General features: G+C 35.0%; 1 protein-coding gene across 8 annotated transcripts in view; it reads left to right on the top strand.

Moving 5' to 3' along the window:
• Positions 1–20,507, top strand: part of AMPdeam (AMP deaminase) — a 443,168-nt gene that overhangs the window by 171,973 nt on the left and 250,688 nt on the right. For all 8 annotated transcript variants that reach the window (XM_090412444.1, XM_090412451.1, XM_090412439.1 and 5 more), the window contains one exon: positions 13,824–14,010. In XM_090412444.1, coding sequence (XP_090268570.1) covers positions 13,824–14,010 — 187 coding nt within the window. The remainder of the gene's footprint in view (positions 1–13,823; positions 14,011–20,507) is intronic.

Below are 20,507 nucleotides of genomic sequence, written 5' to 3'. Positions count from 1 at the left end.
GTATTTTTATTTTCAGATGCATGAAATTAGTTTAATTTCATACTCTTACAAACAAGTAAATTGTATAGCAAAATGTTAAAATACTGAAAAATATTTTCTAGCAGTCAGGCAATTTTAAACACTGAAAGACAGTGGCTCTGCAATTGTTTTGATCATTATGCGTGATTATTTTAGCAATATAGACCGGAATGATGAGATAGCAACTGGAAGTGAAGAAAATTAGTTTCTTCACTTTGAGGGACAACTGCCTAGTAACAGAGGGCACATGAGGATTGAGGATCTTGAATTTGATCATCTCATCAGAGGATGTTATTATAAATGCATCAAATCACCCTCCAGTTGGTGAGAACGACCATGAAGTGATTAACGGGGTGGTTGCCAGCAGTATGAGGGCTTCTGTGAAGAAAGGATATATGTGGAACTACAAGGCTGGTGATTATGAGAAGCTCAGGAGACAGTTTGCAGGTGCATGGAAAGAGGAGCTATCTGGAAAGGAGATCAGTTCAGCTTGAGTGATATTCAAGAACTGTTTAGTAGAAGCAATGTCTTAAAGGTGTGAAATGGATGAATGAAGAGATTTTAAACATTTTAAAAATGGTATAAGAACAACTGCTGTGGAGGATATAGTTGAGATATTTAATGAGCAGTTTCATAAAATCCTTTCATTTTTATGAATATGACATCATGGAGAGTTTAAGAGCAATGGATGAGGAGGAGAGACTGACTGTGAGTGAGGAAGAGGTATATGAGGAATTAAGCAAACTTGATATTAATAAGGTTGTGGGACTTGATGATGTATCACTGCATATTTTGAAGGAACATGTTACTGAGTTGACATTTGCCTTGATATATATATTTAATAAGTCTTACACTTACACTTGGTCAAGTTCCAAAGGAGTGGAAGGAAGGCAAGATTGTACCATTTCATAAAGGAGGTGACAGAATTCAATCATCAAATTATAGGCCAATCTGTGTCAGGTATTGTGGTTAAAGTGTTGGAAAAGCTGGTGAGAATCAGGAGCCAGAATTAGGTTGAAAAAGATGGAATTATCTTTCAGCATGGATTTGCTAAAGGGGATCGTGTTTTAGTAATTTACTTTCTTAATACAGTAAGGTGGTAGCTTCATTGGACAAAGGAGATGGATACACAGTAGTATACTTAGATTTTGCAAAGGCTTTTTGATAGATTACTGCATGATAAGTTGATAGTCAAACTAGAGCGGATGAATATTAGACTAGTGCATTGGATTGGAGATTGGCTATCTGATAAGTATCAGGAAGTTGTGTGTGGGGAAGCAATATCCTAGAAGAGAAAAGTCACTACTGGGTGTGCCTCAGGTGTGTTTTAGGGCCATTGCTATTTAACCTATATAGTAATGATGTTGGAGAAGATTTGGATGGAAATATTCAGTTGTTTGCAGATCATGTGAAATCGGGATGAACTATGAGGAGTAGAGCAGATGTTCTGCCCTTACAAGAAGCTTGAATAGATTGAGTGAATGGGTATGGGAGTGGGGATAACAGTTCATTGTTGCAAAATGTATGGTTTTAAAATTTGCGAAACAAAGATGAGTGTAGAATTTAAGCTTGGTGGGGATATATTGTTGGAGGTAGAGGAAATAAGAGATATTGGGGTAATGATGGATAAGGATCTAAAATTTGGAGGACATGCCAAAATTGTGACAACTCAATGAATTCTGGGAATGATGCAGAGGCACTGACTTGTAGAAATAAGCAGATTAGGTTCCATTGTATTTGACACCTTGATTAGGTCATATATGGACTACTGTGGGGATATATTGCTGGATACTCTGCAGCTGGTTTTCAAAATGTCGAAGAAATGTTGGAAATGGTCTAGAGGCAATTAAATACTTCTAGTTTGATCTCTGGAATGTTGAATATGAAGAAAGGTTGAGGAGATGCAATTTACAAAGTCTAGTGGAAAGGAGGAAGAGAGGGTGATATGATGGAGACAAGGGCTGTTATAATGATTAACATTGAAGAGATTTTTTCATAGGGATGAACATGATGGAAGATTTGGAAGAAGAGGTTATCCCTGGAAGCTGTATAAGGAGTGTGAGCAAGGGAGTGAGAAGCAGGTTTTTTGCATGGATAGTTGTGAATGATTGGAATGCTTTGCCTGAGAGTGTGATGTCTACAGAGAATTTGAATTGTGTTTAAGGCAAGGTATGATGAGCTGTGTGTATGACAAACAGACCTTGTCTTTGGATAATAAAAATTAATGGCAGAGTAGATTAATTAATTATTATTATTACACACAACACCTCCAGGGAGTCCAAAGACTCATCGAGGGAGGATACCTACTCCACCCGTCTCCACTATTCAATCCACGAACTACAACTGTGTTCATCATCTACACCAACTCCATCCACCGCCAACTATCACTAGTATTTCCACAGACAATCGCAAACATCCATGCTCACTGTGGGATACGCTAACCACTCAGCCAACCAGGTCAGCATAATTACAATGATAAAGGAAAACCTGCTCCTGTTTTGTTGATTCTTGAAAAATCCTTGATGTCAATAATCCAAGGAATCGGCATGCCTGTTTAATAAGAGTTGCACAAGATCCAAGAGAGTGGAAAGAAAGTAGGACTGTTCCACTGCATAAAGGTGGTGATAAGGCTGGGGCTACAAATTATAGGCCAATCTGTATATCTGGATGTTGAAAGTTTACCACCTTACCCCAGTCCTGAAGATACTTTCAGGTGCAAACTTTGTTTGCTCACACTTGGATAAAGGATTAAACTAAATTTATTATACTGTATATCTGGAGTTGTGGTGAAGGTACTAGAGATTAGTGAGAACTAGGATTCAGAAATGGGTTGATAGCAGCAGTATTCTCTCTGGTTGTCAGCATGGGTTTGTTAAAGAGAGATCATGCTTTACTAACTTATGCTATAACAAGGTTACAAATGTCTTGGATAAGGGAGATGCATATACAGTGGTATACTTAGATTTTCATAGACTGCCACATAACAAGCTGTTAAATAAATTGAAATGGATGGGATTGGATAACAGACTTTTGAGTTGGTTCGGTGACCTGCTGTCAGATAGGTATTAGAAAGTTGTATATGTGGGTGCGGTATCCTGAAAGAGGAAAGTCACTAGTGGTGTACCACATGGGATTATTGTTGTTCAGTTTGTATATTAATGATATTCGGATGGGTTTAACTTTTGATGTGAAACTGTTTGCAGATAATGCAAAATAGGAGAGAGCAAAGCAGAGTCAAGCAGATGTTATGACTTTACAGGAGGATTTGAATAGATTATATGAATTGGCAGGTAAGTGGAATCATTTGTTCAGTGTTGCAAAATGTGAGGTTTTGAAATTTGGTAAGCAACAATGGGATGCAAAGTGTACACTTCATGGGTAAACTTTAAAGGATGTAGAGAAGATGAGAGATCTGGGAATATTGCTGGACAATGACCTAAAGTTCAGGGCCACATTGCAATAGTTATGAAAACATTGTATGGGATAATGGCAATGATGTGGGAGGACTGACATGCAGAAATGAACAGGTTATGAAGCTATTGTAAAATGCCTTGATCAGGATTAGTGTGCGCTGATTTGGTCACCGGGTTTTCATGGCGATGAGGATATGTTAGAAAGGGATGAGAGAAAATTCACAGAGGTGGTCAGTGGTCTTTGGAATGTGGAGTATGAAGACATTCTTCTTCAACTTTTTGGTTCTGTCCACTGCTTGACTAAGGTCTCCCCCCCCCCCCCATGATTTTCCAGACCACTCGGTTTTCTGCCTCTCCTATCCATCTCACTCCTGCAATTTGTTCCAGTTCATCTCTCCACCTAATTAAAAGAAACACACGTTTTAATCACAGTGAAAATTATTTAATTGTAAATATTTCATCCTAAGTATCTTAGGACATCATCAGTACAGTAGTTTAAAACAATAATAAGAATAACGTACAGTTAGGGGCGCATGATTACAATAGAAACTGATTACATGATTACATTACAAACTCTCATCTTTGATGTTGCCTGGCATTTATGAGATTCCATGCTCGTGCAAATTGTCTTACTTTGGACAGACAGGTAGGTCTGTTCAGAAACGCATCTCGGAACATCAAGACCACATTCGTCTTTTTAAACCGCAGAAATCTGGCCTCTCTCAACACGGAATTGAAAATCCAAACCATAGGATCCATTGGGAAAAGTCTAAACTTTTACATAGATCTTTATATAAACATGAATGTTTATACAAAGAAAGTTCTGAAGCCCTACTACACAGACCAAATTTAAACCGCAACGACGTTCTTACTATTCCTAAAGTATGGGAAATTGTCATACAAAATTGTGTTAAATAATAATTATTATTATCTTTTATTATTTTTTTAAATTTTTTTTATTTATTTATTATTTTTTTAATTTATTTATTTATTATTATTATTATTTTTACTTCTGTAACACGTTACGCACGTTTAATGAGATTCTATTGTAATCATGTGCCCTAACTGTATGTTATTCCTATTATTGTTTTAAATTACTGTACTGATGATGTCCTAAGATACTTAAGATGAAATATTTACAATTAAATAATTTTCACTGTGGTTAATACGTGTGTTTCTTTTAATTATGATCTCACCACAGGTTTCGTTATTTAAAAAAAAGAAAACATCTCTCCACCTTCTTCTCGGTCTTCCTCTTCGTCTTGCTCCATCCACCTGTCTCCACTCTATTGTTTTTCTAGTCCATCTCCCATCACTACATATGGCAATATAGCCAGCCCATCTCCACTTAGTTTGTTTAATGTATTTTACAATATTCATGACACCTGTTTGAGATCTTATCCAGGTATTTATCTTCCTATCTCTTAATGTTATTTTTAGCTTACTTCTCTCCATGAGATGTTGTGTTGTTCTCAGCTTTTTGTTTAGGACTTCTGTTAAAGTCCATGTTTCTCCCTGTATGTTAGGACAGGAAGTGTGCACTGGTCAAAAGCTTTCCTTTTTAGACTCATAGGGATGTCACTTTTGAATATGTCTCTCATTTTCCCATAAGCCATCCATCCAAGGTTGAATTCTTCATTCAATCTCTTTTCTTTGGCAATCCTCAAAGGATAACAGTTGGCCCAAATATACATATGAAGTAACTTCTTCTATTTCATGGTTTCCAACTTTGACAGTTCTATGGTTTATGTATTTATTCATCATTATTTTCGTTTTTTTCTCTATTTATTTTTAATCCAATTACTTTGGAGGCTTCATTTAGCTGATTTAGCCTTTCTTCCAGATCTTCAAGCTTAGGACAATATCATCTGCAAATTTCAGATGATGCAGCCTTTCTCCATTTATGTTTATTTCTTTTGTTTCCCAATCAAGGCTTCTAAAGACTTCCTCTAGTGCAGCTATAAATAATTTGGGAGATATGGTGTCACCTTGCTGGATGCCTTTTTGTATTGGAAACTTTTCACTGTTTTTATATAATTTAATTACAGAAGTTGCATTATTGTAAATATGTTTTAGTGTTTCAATATATGGTTTCTCGGTTCCCTGGGTTTCAAGAGCTTTTAGTGTTGCAGATGTTTTAACTGAATCAAATGCGTTCTTTATAGTCTATATAAGCCAGACATAAGGGATTTATTGTATTCAATTGATTTTTCAATGAACTGTCTTAATGTGTGAATATGGCCCAAAGTATTGTAATTCTTTCTAAATCCAGCTTGTTCACAGGATTGCATTCCCTCTAGTTTAGATTTTATTCTATTATTTATAATTTTTGTGGAGGCTTTATATATGGTGGAGAGTAGGCTTATAGGTCTTTAGTTTTTAATTTCTTCCTTATTGCCCTTTTTTAAAAAATTAATATTAGAAGTGAATTGTTCCAATTTTTTAGAAATTTCTCTGTTTTTAGGCATTTATTAAAGTGTTTAGTCAGCTGTTTGATGACAGGGCTTCCTCCCAGTTTTAAGAAGTCTACCATAATTCCATCTTCTCCTGGGGTCTTTCCATTCTTCATTTCTCACAGCGCCATTTCTGCTTCACATTGTAAGATCTCAGGAGCATCGTGTTCTTCCTCACTCGAGTTATCCATAGATGATTTTTGGCTGTCTCAGTCTTTGTCTTCATAGAGTTCAGTATAAAATTCCTGAATTCTTTTGATTATTGCATTTCTATTTTTTATAAGTTTACCATTTTTTCCTCTTAAGCAGCTATTTCCTTTGTTCCAACTGATAATGTTCGTATTAGGACCTTAGTATTACTATTGTTTTCTATTGTTTCTTTAATTTTCCTAGTATTATACGATCTAATTTCATGTTTCATCTTTTTACATATAGTTTTACAAATTTCCGCATATTCTATTTTATTGGTGCCATTCAAATCTCTTTTCATATCTCTTCTTCTCTTCATCAGGTCTAAGTTTCCTGTCTTAGTTTTTCCTCTCTTTGGTGCCTTTTTACACTTTCTATTTCAAGTGTAAAAAAGGGCACAAGTGCACAATTCAAGATTGATTTTGTTAAAATTTCATTAGCATCATTGATGGTAGTAGCTGTGTTTAACTTTTTTATTTTTAGTTCATTTTTGAGTGATTCTCTATAATAGCTTATAATCTCTGTAACAATGAAGACATTGAAAGAATGTAAATTGCAAAGCCTCATGAACAGGGGGAGTTGGGGAGATATAATTGATATTATATAAACTGTATAAGGATGGTGTATGCAGAGGAGTGAAAAGCAAGTTCTTTGAATGGAGAGTGGTTGGTGAGTGGAATGCATTGCCTGAGTGTGTTGTTAATGTAGACACATTGAATCAGTGTAAGGCACAGTTGGATGAGCTTTGTGTGTGATAGCGTACCTCCCACGGTGAGTCTCAGACTCCATGGAGGTCAGATGTTAATAATAATCCTAAGGTGGTGTGTGTGATGTACCTTGGCTTGTAGGATGGTTAATGGAATGAATTTCATTTCATTAAATGTTTCACATGTATAAATGCTATTGATAGTAGATAACCTTTAATGCACAATACATATTGGTGCTGAATAATTTGTTTCTGGATTAGCATTAGATTTGATTATTTGGAATTTTATCCTCATGTTAATTTATAAAGTAAATTTTCATCAACTAGTGTGTGTCCATCACCCTTCTTAGTGAATAGGCCTGTGAAAAAGGTTACATGTTTGTTCTCTATAACAAATTTTTGATTACTCAATTTTAGTCCACCTATAGCACACATTTAGTGCTATGGATGGGCTAAAAAATACTGTATATGAGTAGCATGCATTTGTTCAGAGAAAAACAATATCACTAAGTGAAACTGTACCTAAATAAAATACAAATTTGTAAATTTACAAAATTTACATTGTTGCATGTAATTGAATTTTTCATGATTGCAGAATACATAGTTACTGCTGATAATGAAGGAAGAAATCATTTTGAATGTTTATGATTGTTATACAAAATAAAACATTTTATGTTCCCTGAATGCATTAAATATTTTGTCAAATATCCTATTTGATACTACAGTTCATTTTAAAATGTGAATATACAGATCACCATTTTTAAACATTATCAACAATAGATGTTATTGATGGTGTCCATCACATTCTGTTATTATTGTGGTACTACACTAGTTTCAATGGTGGAACAAAGCTCTACTAAGATGGTTGAATGTTGAAAGGTTACAAAAATTACAAAGGTTGCATAGAAGTAAATAGATGGCATCAATGATATAATCATATTCAAACGGAAAATATTAGAAAAGAACTGAACATTAGTAATATCTGTATTTAAGAATGTGTAAGTAAAGCTAATTAATCTGTTTTGGTCACCTAAATAAATGAACTGAAAGATTAGCATAACAAGCATTGCAGGCAAAATAGATGGACTGATATGGTTAGGACTAGACTACTTTAGAAGTTCAAAATTGTGAACTGATTAAATCCAAACATTTGCAAATAACAGACCAATTTGGAAGAAGCTTGTTAAAAGAAAACTAACAATGAAAGCTGAATTGTTCTGTCTTATGATGTATGGTATACCTTTGAATATATACCAGATGATTATATGCATTGACACATGGATTTTTAATCCATGCTTATATCTAATCTCAATTCACCTGCAAGTTGAATATCTTGCTTGGTCTTCCAGATAGCTTAGTCTCTGTTCTTGATTTATAGCTGTGTCTAGAGTTTGCTATCCTTTATGTAACTATTTTGTTTTTTTCCACATCATAATATTATTTAGTAGCATAAGTATGGTATGTTTTTGGAAGTTGCACTTGGTGCTATGCTCTCAAACTCCAGCACGATACCAACTGCAGTACTTCAGTGCTGAATTATGTGAATTCAACATTCCTTAATAATGCATATGCACTTCTTCAGATATTCTGATAATCAAAATTATGTTGAGGCAATGTCACTATTTATCCTATAGACTATTTCATGAGTGTTTTGAATAATACTAGTTGCAGTGTTTACAGATAATTTTGCCAAAAACTTAGAGGAAAACATTAAAAAAACTATTCACAGAAATTTACTTTATACATGAAACTTCATTGTTGTCTTAGAGTAGTGAATTCAGGACTGACTGCTAGATATTATGTGGGACCATACCTAATAGCAGTTGCATCAGGAGGCTTCCCTATCAGCTGAATAAATTATTCTGTTGCCACTTTCTCTACTGTATCATGCCTGCCGATAGAGAGTCCTAATAGAGCAGCATACATAGACAAGAGACTGGATGTTCCCTATGTGTAGTCATGATCATAAATCTGTTATCCTTATGCTGCACATCCCCATCTTTGCAATTAACTTCCTGACATCTCCAATCATGAAAGTATCACGAAAAAATACAGGAACATTGTTAAATTAGCTAAAAATCTACCACAAAAAATAAAATCATATGAAACAGATCATCAAACTGTCTTAAACCACAGTTTCTACACTCACTACTCTCAACCAATGCATTCTATTTGCAACCATTTCATTCAAAAAAACATACTCCTTACCTCTTGTTCTATCCCTGCCTCCCTTTATGTTACAAAAAAATCTTCACATTCTGATAACTCCTTGCCAACTTATGTTTCAATTATATCCCCTCTCCTAATATTCACAAGGCTGTGCAAATTGCATTCTTGCATCTGTTGTTGTATTTCACATTTCAGAGACCTGACACTGCTTTAGTGAATCTATTCTGGAACTTCTTTAAGATGCCCTCCTTCCTGTGAAAACTAGGTGACCAGAAATTTAGTCCATATGTTGCCTGATCCTTGTGATTGCCTTATACAAGGCAACCATAACCACTGATCTTATACACGTTAAGCTCCTCCTCCTCATCACCATGATCTGTTTCAGTGTCCTCAATTTTAGCATTGCAATCCCTAAAATTCACCACCATTTCCAAATCTCTTATCTCCTGGTTCAAAATTTCCCTATTAATTGTATACTATGCATTTCATCCTGAACACTTTGCTACATGTCCACTCAGTCTATTCAGATCCTGCTGTAAGTTGACATAATCTCTACTCATTGTATTTCTTCCTCAACTTTGTATTATCTGCAAACAGCTGCATATCTCCAGCTGTAAGTAATTTTAACCCCTTTAGTTACTAGTATGTTGTATGGCAATTTATCAAATTCCTTTGAAAAATCCAAATGTACCACTGTATGTGCATCTACTTTGTCAAATGAATTTGTCACCTTGTTTGTACATAAGCAGATAACAAAAAACATAACCTTCCTATAAGAAATCCATGCTGATACCATCATAGCGAACACTGCTATTATCAACCTACTTTGGAATTCTAGCTCTCCTTAATACCTTATCCACAACTTCCCAGGTGTACATTAGCCTATAATTTATAGTCTCAGTCTTATAAATCCCCTCCTCCCCCATTTTGTGAAGTGAAGTAAATAACCTCAAGTATATCCACTGCAGCAGTTACCAGTTTACCACTTTCATCCACTAACATCCTCCTAGGATCGTCTTTCTTCTACAATACTTGCCACATATTGAAAGAACTCAGTAGGCTTTTGCTTGTTCTAATTGGTTAATTGGTTTTACCTTCTTACCCTGTTGTTAAACTAGGCCCTGGTTAAACAGTTGTCACCTGTGCTGTTAACTTCCTCGAGCATTATTTTTAGATGTGATGATATAAAGTCCTACTACTTTATTAACATCAAGTTTACTTAATTCATCATCTCTTGCTTACTCACTATTCACTTCTCCACACTCAAGTTCCTAATAATGTTGCAGTCATGAGGATGAAATACCTTGATAAATTGATCATTAAATAACCTCAAGTATATCCACTGCAGCAGTTACCAGTTTACCACTTTCGTCCACTAACATCCTCCTAGGATCGTCTTTCTTCTACAATACTTGCCACATATTGAAAGAACTCAGTAGGATTTTGCTTGTTCTAATTGGTTAATTTCTGTTCATACTGCACTTCAGCTGTCCTTTACCCAAGTCATATAAAACATCAAGTTTACTTGCCATGTTCTTTGTACTCCTCATATGACTGATTAATTACCTTTCATTTTGTGCTGCCTCTATACTGTTTTCTTTTTTTCCAGACTGCACACTTAAAACTCTTGATTCATTTCACTCCGATCTTATTTAGCCTTTTCACCTTTGGAATACATTCATACATTGAAATAACTTGATGAATAGAAACATAAGACATGATAATTAATTAACATAAGACAGATTTAACTCGTGTATATTTTATTGATATAAACTTTTTATCCTAGTATCAATGATATCTTCAGTATGACTCAGATTAAACAACAAGAACAGAAACCAGTAAATTCAGCAATGATTTTGAATCTGCTAGTTTCTTTTTTTATTGTTTAATCTGAAAATCATACTGAAGATTTCCTTGATACTAGGGAGAAAATTTTATATCAATAAAACATATATGTAAATTAAATCCATCTTATGTTAATTCATATTCAGACATTGCTGTTGCTGTGTATCTTTTGATCTTTGTCTCCTTTCCATCCAGCTCCTTTTTCCATGATATAGCTCCCATTTACTCCTAAGTTTTTCATAAACTTTAGCCTTGTAGTTTCACATGTATCCTTTCCTCACAGAAGTTTTCGTGTGATTGGCTACAACTTAGATGTAAGACTCAACACATATATGCCTTCCATTACATATTGCCTAAGATAGTTGGTCCTCAAGAACTCAAATTCTTTTTCCTTATTCCCAGATGTTATTTCTTCATTCCAGTCATTATTACTGATTAAAATCGCCCATAATCGCAGGCGTAGACTTCTGTGGCTAATTGGTTCAAAAGATATATTTCAGTGATTACACCACATTTTTTATTATTCAGTTATACAAAATACTGAAATAATAGTTCCCGACAAGTTTCATAAATCTTAGGATTTACATCTTCAGGGGGGGTAAATAGTATAACTTAAAGTTTAAACAAGAGAATTAATAAATAAAAATCATAACCGTCTGGCTATTCATAAAATCAAATAACAGAATGCAGATATAAAACGTTATTGACGTTGAACAATACTGGACGATGTCACGTGTTCTCGTTCATACAGTCCAAGCTCAGATTGAGGTAGATTTTTTTATTAGAGCTGACCACACTTGATGGAGAATTAAACCTTGATTTTTATTGCATTAGGTTGGGTTTTTTTAGCATATTAGCAGCTTCTTTAAATTTTCTTATAAAACTGTTGTTTTCTATGTATGACATCGTCGTTTTTTTGCCAAAGTACATCATGTCCAGTGGAAGTGGTATGGAAAGCAAGACCCGTTTTTTGTTCTCTTTTGTATTGTACGTCTTTTTGGTGTTCAGCCATGCGTATTTCTCCAGATCTTCCTGTCTGTCCCACATAGCAAATCCCGCAAGAGCAATGGATTTTGTAGACTCCTGGTTTTTTAAGAGGATGATGAGGTGGTTTTGGTGGATGTAGAATTATCACCCATAATCATCCTTTTGTTGCACACCATTCCAGTTTTCCCATACAGATATCCAAGCAGCTATGATTCCTTCTAATGTAGGAGTGATGCATGTTGGTCAGTTTTATATTTAATGTCAAAGAATGCTAAACCTAGAATACCCTCTTATGAGTTTTCTTCACTGTCTAGTATATTTTGACTGCTCTTCAAATATAACTATCTTGATTACTTTGGTTATCTCCAAAGCTTGATTTTCTTAACAATTCTTGTCATGAGAGAAATTTTTTGTTTTTCCTTCAATGAAAGTTAACTGGTCTCTGATAGAGATAGCAGGGTTTTTCCTCATGGCAACTCAAGGTTTTTTGTCCCACTGTTTTGTAGGACAGAGAACAAACATAATATTGCATAATGGATAGTGGATGTTAGTGAAGACTTGAATTGTGCAGTGTTTTGGTGGATCATGTGGTGTAGTGTCCTCCTGGAATGAATCCTTAGACTCCATGGAAGTGTCACATAATAATAATAAATGACAGAAACACTGATGCTAATAGTCTATTTCATAAGCTGTATCATGAATGAAAGAAGAGAGTGAATAGTTAATGTAGTGATTTGAAACTAAAATGTAAATTCATGGTGATTGTTACAGCATTCACAACTTTTGAGAGATGGAATAAGAGATATAAGTTAAGTTGAAAATTTTGAATGGAAATATTGGTAGAAATGGTATTGAGCACAGACTGTGAACAGCTGGGGAATGGGACAAATCAATAAGAAGTTATTTTGAGCTATCTGTGATAAACATAATTATTTCAACATATTCATAGTAAAATTAGTATTACCTATCATAATACTAATTAAACTGATATGCATATATTTTGGGATAAGTATCTTATACCATCCTCATTATAGAAAGGAACAAGGGAAAAAAAAAGGATTAACAGGATAATATGCTTAACATCCATAAGTTTAATACACTCTGTCCTAGACTATATAAATGCTGCATGCTAGAAAAAAGTTATATCATAACTGTTAGAATCCATTTAAAGTAGTTTGAACTCCCCCAAAAATTTTTAGGTGATGCGCATCAGTTTCAAACTTAAAGCTTAACTCTCTGAAAAAAGCATATTTATAGTGTAGTTGCTTTATATTTATCCAAAAGATTCTGTGACTAATTTGAGCTCTGTGATGTGCCAATTAACCTTTCTGTGGTTTAATGAGTCTGCTGTATCATGATGCCCTTATTCATATTTTCCAGAAATTGGCTAACCTAATTGAAATACAGTAGGCTGAACTCGTATGGTACACGATATGTGTCTAGAAGAGAGAGCCCATCTTCATTTAACCAAGGACAAAAAATTTAAAGTTTGTCTCTTGTTGCTTTAAAAGTATCACAACACATTCTAATACAATGAAATGTAAGGGATAGGAATTCTTCTTTCTGGAGGTATAGTGGGCTGGCACATTTGGCAGTGATGTTTTTGATAGTTTTTAAGTTGCAATCATTTTGATGCTAAAGACTTCACATTGCATTGAAGTATGTATGTATGTAGGAAATGTAGGCTATGTTCTAAGTGGAAGAGAGATACTTTTGGATGCCCAGCAGCTATGGATTCAGTATGCTTGTAACCAGTAATTGCAACCTTGTCATTTTAAGAAGTGGTGGTTAATTAATTCTAAGAAACTGTTCTAATATTCTCTATTGGATCTGATCTTATTTGTTATTAGAACTGCTTCATAGATGCAGTAAATAATAAATTAAAAAATATATTCAATTAAGTTATGAAATACCACTTCAAAAATATCAATACGAGAAGAAATTTCTTTATATAACAAATACTTATAATTCCTGATATTGGCTGAAATGTTTTGCAGACATTTCTTTAATAAAAGTGAGTGTTTTTCCTCTTCTCCTTTTCAGGTACCACTGGATGATCTAAAGCAAGCATCACAGCTTCTCCATGAAGCTTTAAGACTTCGTGAACACTACATGCTAATTGCTAAACAGTCTTTCCCAGGGGTTACTTCCCGATTCTTGAAATCCTTTGGTGGAAAAGAGGCAGATCACTTTTTGGATTGCAAAGTAGATAGATCATCCATCACTGAAGGTAAAAATTGTCTAATGATACTTTATTTGAAGATGAAGAATGTGTTTGAAATTCTGCTGTATCTTTTGAGTATTGATTTATGAAGTATTCTTTAAATTTCTCTAACACAGTTTCAGATCTATTGACATCACTGCAGCTACAATAATATTAGTAATTAAAAATGCTAAATTGCTATACCTCTCTTAAAAATAACCTTTATTTGTGAATTGAGGACAATTAATAGTTTAATAAATTAAAGGTATGAATCAGATTTTTATATGTATCATATGTTATTTTATGAGCAATTTGTATCCTTTCCATTTCTCCATCATCCATAAATTATACAAAAACATTACTAGTAAACTTTTCCCTTCTAATGACAGCAGTTATGTTAAAATCCACTCATTCTTCTATTACAAGATTGTCAATAGAAGGTGTAAGATGTTACATGTTGTGATTTTTGAAGTCAAAAGATAAGTTGTTTTGGTAAATATTTAGCAATAATAGACTCATTTTTTTCTGGATGATTATTTTTGAGTGTGTTTGCTTGTTTAATTGTGTGAGGGTTGTTTTTAAAACTTTTATTTTATTTTTTTTTATTTTTTTTACGGTATGCTGTATGGCAGTGGTTCTCAACCTTTGTGAGGCCATGGCCTGGTAAATTCTTTTTTCATAAGACGAGGGCCCGGTTCCAACAAATTTACTCGAAAATACGTTTCCATTTTTTTTTTTTTTTTTAAATTCATACATTAAACTGACATAAATATTAATAATTAATTATGGCATAATCATAAAGAGTATTAGTACATGGTGTGGCATTTGACAAATATAAAATTACATTTAAATTAATTATCAATCACTGGACTAATGAAATCTTGTAGCATATTGTAGTTTCCTCAGGCCAACATCATTGAATTAATTTGTGCTGATTTTCATTGACATATACCCTTCTGATCATCAAAAATTTATATTATTCAGTGTAACATTGATTTTAATAATGTTGGTTTGAAAAAAAATTGGTAGTGAGAAAAATATTTATGCATTGTAACTCACCATAGAAGTCAGCTGAGCAGGGGACTCACGGCACTCGGGTTTCGAAACAAGCATTTACACACTGCAATGTGAACTTGCGAAAAAACAGTATTCAGTATTACTAGATTTGAGAACTGGATACAAGACTGCCTTGATCTTCAATTTCAGTGGAAAAATTTTCTTTATACTTCCTTGCTGATTGTCACTGACATTTGCAACATTATTTCATTCAGTTTTGAGAATAGAGGATACACCGCCCATTGTTGTGATCGGCATGGCTGGTCATGAACAGCAGTATTCCCTTTCCTGAATGTTGAAAGATTTCGATGTGTGAAAATTAACAATAATTCATGAATGCTTCTATGTTTAAAATTATGCGGCCCGGTCACTGACATTTGCTACACTGATTTATTTAGGCATTCTGGGTCTGAGCTTTTTGACACATTCACAGATATTATTCTCCTCAGAATATTTCCACTATAAAATATTTATTCATGAAAAATGCTTAGAAAACTAAAATGACAAATTCCAGAGGAACCTCTCTTGGCCTGGCAGTTGAGAAACACTGCTGCATTGTATGTCATTGAAGCAATGTGTGATTTGGTTCACTGCAGCAGGTGCATAATGTATGCCCTTTATATAAAATGAAATGTCTTGAAAGAACAAAACTTGTGAGCAGATGTTTCAGGAGTATTCCTAGGTGTAAGCCAGAAGTATGTTGAAAGTAAGAATAATAACACAACAGTGAGTTGAATGATAGAATGCAAGAAAATGTGATTGTGAACATTGAGATTGATGTTGCATGCAGTAGCAGTGACAGCAATTGAAAATGAAGAGAATGAGCAGATGCTATAGGAAAAGATATCATGTTGACATGTAGTTTGTTCTTCACAGAACAAAATGCGAAATTGCATGGTTTGAGAAATGCCTGGCAGGTGATATGACACAGAAGTGACAGAAATGAGAGAAATGTGAGTGAGGTGACAGAAAGCAGAGTATGAAAGAGGGAAACAATAAGAATGAGGATTGAATTTTGTATGGCGATTCAATGATAATAGGTGTGCTTGAGAAGAGTGTGACAAAATCATTTTCCTGGAGCCACAGATAAAGGATATTAGCAATGCCAGCAGGAGGTATTTGAGGAAATAAATAGCCTTGATGTCAATAAGATGATAGGATTTGATGATATATCAATACATGTCTTAAGGGAATTAGCAGTAGCACTGGCATACCTGTTTATTAAGATTCTTACAGCAGCACAGGTTCCAAGGGAGTGAAAAGAAAATAAAATTGTTCCACTGCAAATTATAGGCCAATCTGTATATCTGGAGTTGTTGTGAAGGTGTTAGAGTGATTGGTTAGAAGTAGGATACAGAAATGAGTTGATAACAGCAGTATTCTGTGTGGTTATCAGCATGGGTTTATTAAAGGAGATCATATTTTACTAACTTATGTACTATAACAAGGTGACAAATGTCTTTGACAAGGAAGATGCATATACAGTGATATACTTAAATTTTGCAAAAGCTTTTGATAGATTGCCACACGATAAGTTGGTAAAAAAATTGAAATGGATGGGATTGGATAACAGACTTTTGAGATGGTTCAGTGACTGACTGTCAGATAGGTATCAGAAAGTTATATATGGAGGGTGCAGTATCCCGAAAGAGGAAGGTCATTAGTGGTGTAATGCAGGGGTCAGTTTTGGGACAGTTGTTGTTCAATTTGTTTATTAATGATATTGAGAGGGGGTTGAACTGGTGATATGCAGCTGTTTGCAGATGATGCAAAATTCAGGGGAGCAGTGCAGAGTCAAGCAGATGTTATGGCCTTACAGAAGAACTTGAATATATTGCATTCATGGGCAGGTAAGTGCAACTGTCAGTTCAATGTTACAAAGTGTACACTTAGTGGGGAAACTTTGAGGGAGTTGGAGGCAATGTGAGATCTGGAAGTGGTGGTGGACAAGGACCTAAAATTCAGGGGCCATATTGCACAAGTTTTGAAGACGTCTCATGGATAATGGCAATGATTTGGAGAACCTTGAATGTGTTGAGAATGTAGACACATTAAAGTAGTTTAAGGCACAGTTGAATGACTTTGTGTGTATCCCTCACAATGAGTCTCTGACTCCATGGAGGTCAGATGTTAATAATAATAAGGATGCAGAGGGTGATGGTGAAGGAAGTGATTATTTTGGCTGGTACAAATGATCCAGCTGATGACATGTAGTATGCAACAAAAATGAAATAGTTGCTGGTACAAGCAAATAAGAAGAGTGAGAAAGTAAAAGTTGTAAGGCTGTTGCCATGGTATGATAGGAGTATGTTGAAATGAACTAAGATTGCAAATGAGTCAGGATGCCGATTGTGCAAGAGGAATGGTGTGGGCTTTGTGGATGTGTGGAGTGAGTTTGTTGGAAGGATTATATAAGGCAGATGGTTTGCATTTTAATGGATTTGGAGTCAGGTGTCTTAAAGTATAGTTCAGTGAGAGTTTAAAAGTGCAAAGTCAGCAAAACTAGAATGTTTAGAGTGAGATGCAGGTGAGTGTGTGGAGGTTCTAAGCAACCTAGAGGTTAGTAAGCAGAAGAGGGACCACAATGATTCTGGATAGTTCCCCAGGTTCTTTAGTGGGCTAAGCAACACAAGGTGTAAAAGGAGCTTGTGGGATGTGGAGGGAGCTATTGCAATTTATGTGTGTTAATTGCTAAAGTATTCAGAATAAGGAGAAAGAGTTCTTGGCATTGGTTAGTTCAGCTTGGCCAGAAGGTTCAGGATTTAGTGAGACTTGGTTTCACTGATCATGATATAAGAATAAAATGCCAGAGATATGGTATTTTCAGAGAGGACAGAGGAAATGGAATCGGGGGGAGGGGGGGGGGGGGGGGGGGGCAGCGCAGTTAAAGCTATCTGGTGTGAGGTATAGGTCAGTAGGATGAAATATATAATTGGTTGCTGCTATAATCTAGGGAATATAGGAGATAATGCAAATGATATGCATTGGCAAATTAGCACAATGAGTTCAGATCGAGTAATTATTTGGGGGATTTCAACTATGGATACAGATTGGGAGGAGAAATTACACAGAATGAAGAGAATGGAATTTATATTAATGGAAGATAAGCAAGAAGGAAGGAAATAGAATTTATATAGTAAGATATAATTACCTGAGATAGCATATAATGGAGAGGTCACATGGTTCGAGGATATTGGATCTGGTCATATTATCACTTTCTCCAATCTAACCACACTTCCTCTGCTTCTGGTGATCTGGGAGATTGCCAGATGTGTAGACATTTCTGTTAAGAAGGGGTGTATATGGAATTACAGAGCAGGTGATTATGACAAGTTCGAGTCAGCTTTCAGCAGTACCATGGAATAAGAATTTTGAGGTGACAGATGGTTGTGCATGGGATGTGATCAAGAGATGTTTGAAGGAATGTCAGACTGTATACCCAAAATCAGGAGAATAAATCAGATAAGAGTTAGATGGATGAGTTGCATCCATCCATTAAGCAGGAGCTGCAGAAAAAGTTTTGGAGGGAATATAAAGAAAAAGGTGATCAGCATACCCTTCTTGTCTGTACAGGCAAGGGTAACCTGTATGTTAAGGAAGGCCAAAGCTAGCTAATGAGGCTAAAAGAAATCCTAAAGCGTTCTTTCGCTATATGGCAAGGAAAAGGAAGAATTTCTATGGAAGGATGACTTTAAGAAGTTCTGATAATAGAGAAGTAACAGAAGCAAACCACATGGTGATATGGTGATATTGCAATGTCAGATATGACATTGACTGATGAGAGAATAGAAATTGAAGAATTGAAAGTGCTTATGATATTGTAGAACCTTAAGGTGAATACAGCCATAGGATTAAATGGCATATCAGCCTGTGTATTAAGAGAATGCTCAAGAGATTTACCTCATCTTAATTTAAGCATCCATTCTGGAAAGGTGCCAATGAAGTGGAAAGAGGGCAAAATAGTCCCACTGCATAAAGAAGGCAATGCCCAGACAACATTAGCAAATTACAGCCCTTTTGCAATCACAGGAGTGGTGATTAAGGTATTGAAGAAGTTAATAAATAACAGAATTCCAGACTGAATGGATAGGAATGTGATACTTCATAAGGGACAACATGGTTTTGTGAAGGGTAAGTATTGCCTTAGTAATCTGCATATTTTTTATAACAAAGTGACAATGGAATTGGATAAAAGAAATAGTCACTCAGTGATACTGCTGAACTTTGTAATGACATTTGAGAGGATTCCACATGGAACTCTGTTGCATGAATTGAAGAAAATGGGATGGATATGTATCTGGTGATTTGGATTAGAGCGCCCTGGGGAGCCGCAGCTTCCTCACAGGAGCATCACGATTACAAAATTTTCAGAATTTTATTTCCATTTTCAGTTCAATGTGATAGGACGTGACATCTAGCAGACCTGGTGCAAATCAGTAACTCACTTAATAATAACTGTTTGCAGAAGAATCTACAAATGGTTACTAGAAGACGTTCTGCAATAATTAAATTTCTTGATTGTTTTAGTAGTTTCTTGAACTTTCTCAGTACTTTGTGTTCATATATAAATAGCTGTCGGTTCGCACGGTCTTAGTGTTGAATTAGTTTTCGGAGATTGTATCAACTGAATATTGTTGTCATTTAGTCAAGTGATTTTTGAAGTATTTCTTCTCGTATGTATTTTTAAAAATGGACCAGTTTTTACTAAACAGTAATAAGCATTGTGAGAGAAAATAAAGAGGGCACACAGTCAAATAGTGGCAAGAGTGTGAAGTGTAATTATCAAAAATATGATGACAGTTATTTGGACTTTGGTTTTACGTCGACAGAAGTCAATGGTGAAGGGAGGCCACAGTGTGTCCTGTGTATCACAGTTTTGGCACCAGCGTGCATGCTACCAAGTAAGTTGAAACACATTTAGAAACGAGTCATCGCAGTATGGTTAGTACATCTCATGAATATTTTACCAGAAAGTTAAGAGTTAAATCAACAAAAAAAAGGTAGTTTTTATAAGCAAGTGTCAATACTAAGCAATGCTTTGCTAGCATCTTACACGGTGGCACATAGAATCACAAAATATAAGAAGCCTTATACCATCGCAGAAGAACTCATTCTACCAGCTGCTGTAGATATGGTGAATATTATGATCAGTGAGTCTGCTGGGAAGCTGCTTTCAAAAGTGTCTTTGTCCAATAACACCATCAGTCGCAGAATACAGCACATAGCAGAGGACCTCAATGATCAATTAATTGAAAAAATAAAAGGGAAGGAATTTGGGTTGCAGCTGGATGAGGCCACAGATAATAATAATGATGCTCACTTGATTTGCTGTGTATGGTTTATATATGGTAATAACATTGTAAAAACCTTCTCTTTTGTAAAAGTATCACTGCTGGTGCTAAGGCTCAAGATTTGTTAGAATTCCTTGATACTTTTATATCCGAAAATAATTTGAAGTGGACTAAGTG

The sequence above is a fragment of the Typopeltis vanoorti genome, chromosome 2 (genome assembly GCF_054136105.1).
Source record: "Typopeltis vanoorti isolate ZY-2024b chromosome 2, IOZ_Tvanoo_1.0, whole genome shotgun sequence".
In the NCBI taxonomy this organism is placed as follows: Eukaryota; Metazoa; Arthropoda; class Arachnida; order Uropygi; family Thelyphonidae; genus Typopeltis; species Typopeltis vanoorti.
This window is presented reverse-complemented; position numbering and strand designations above follow the sequence as displayed.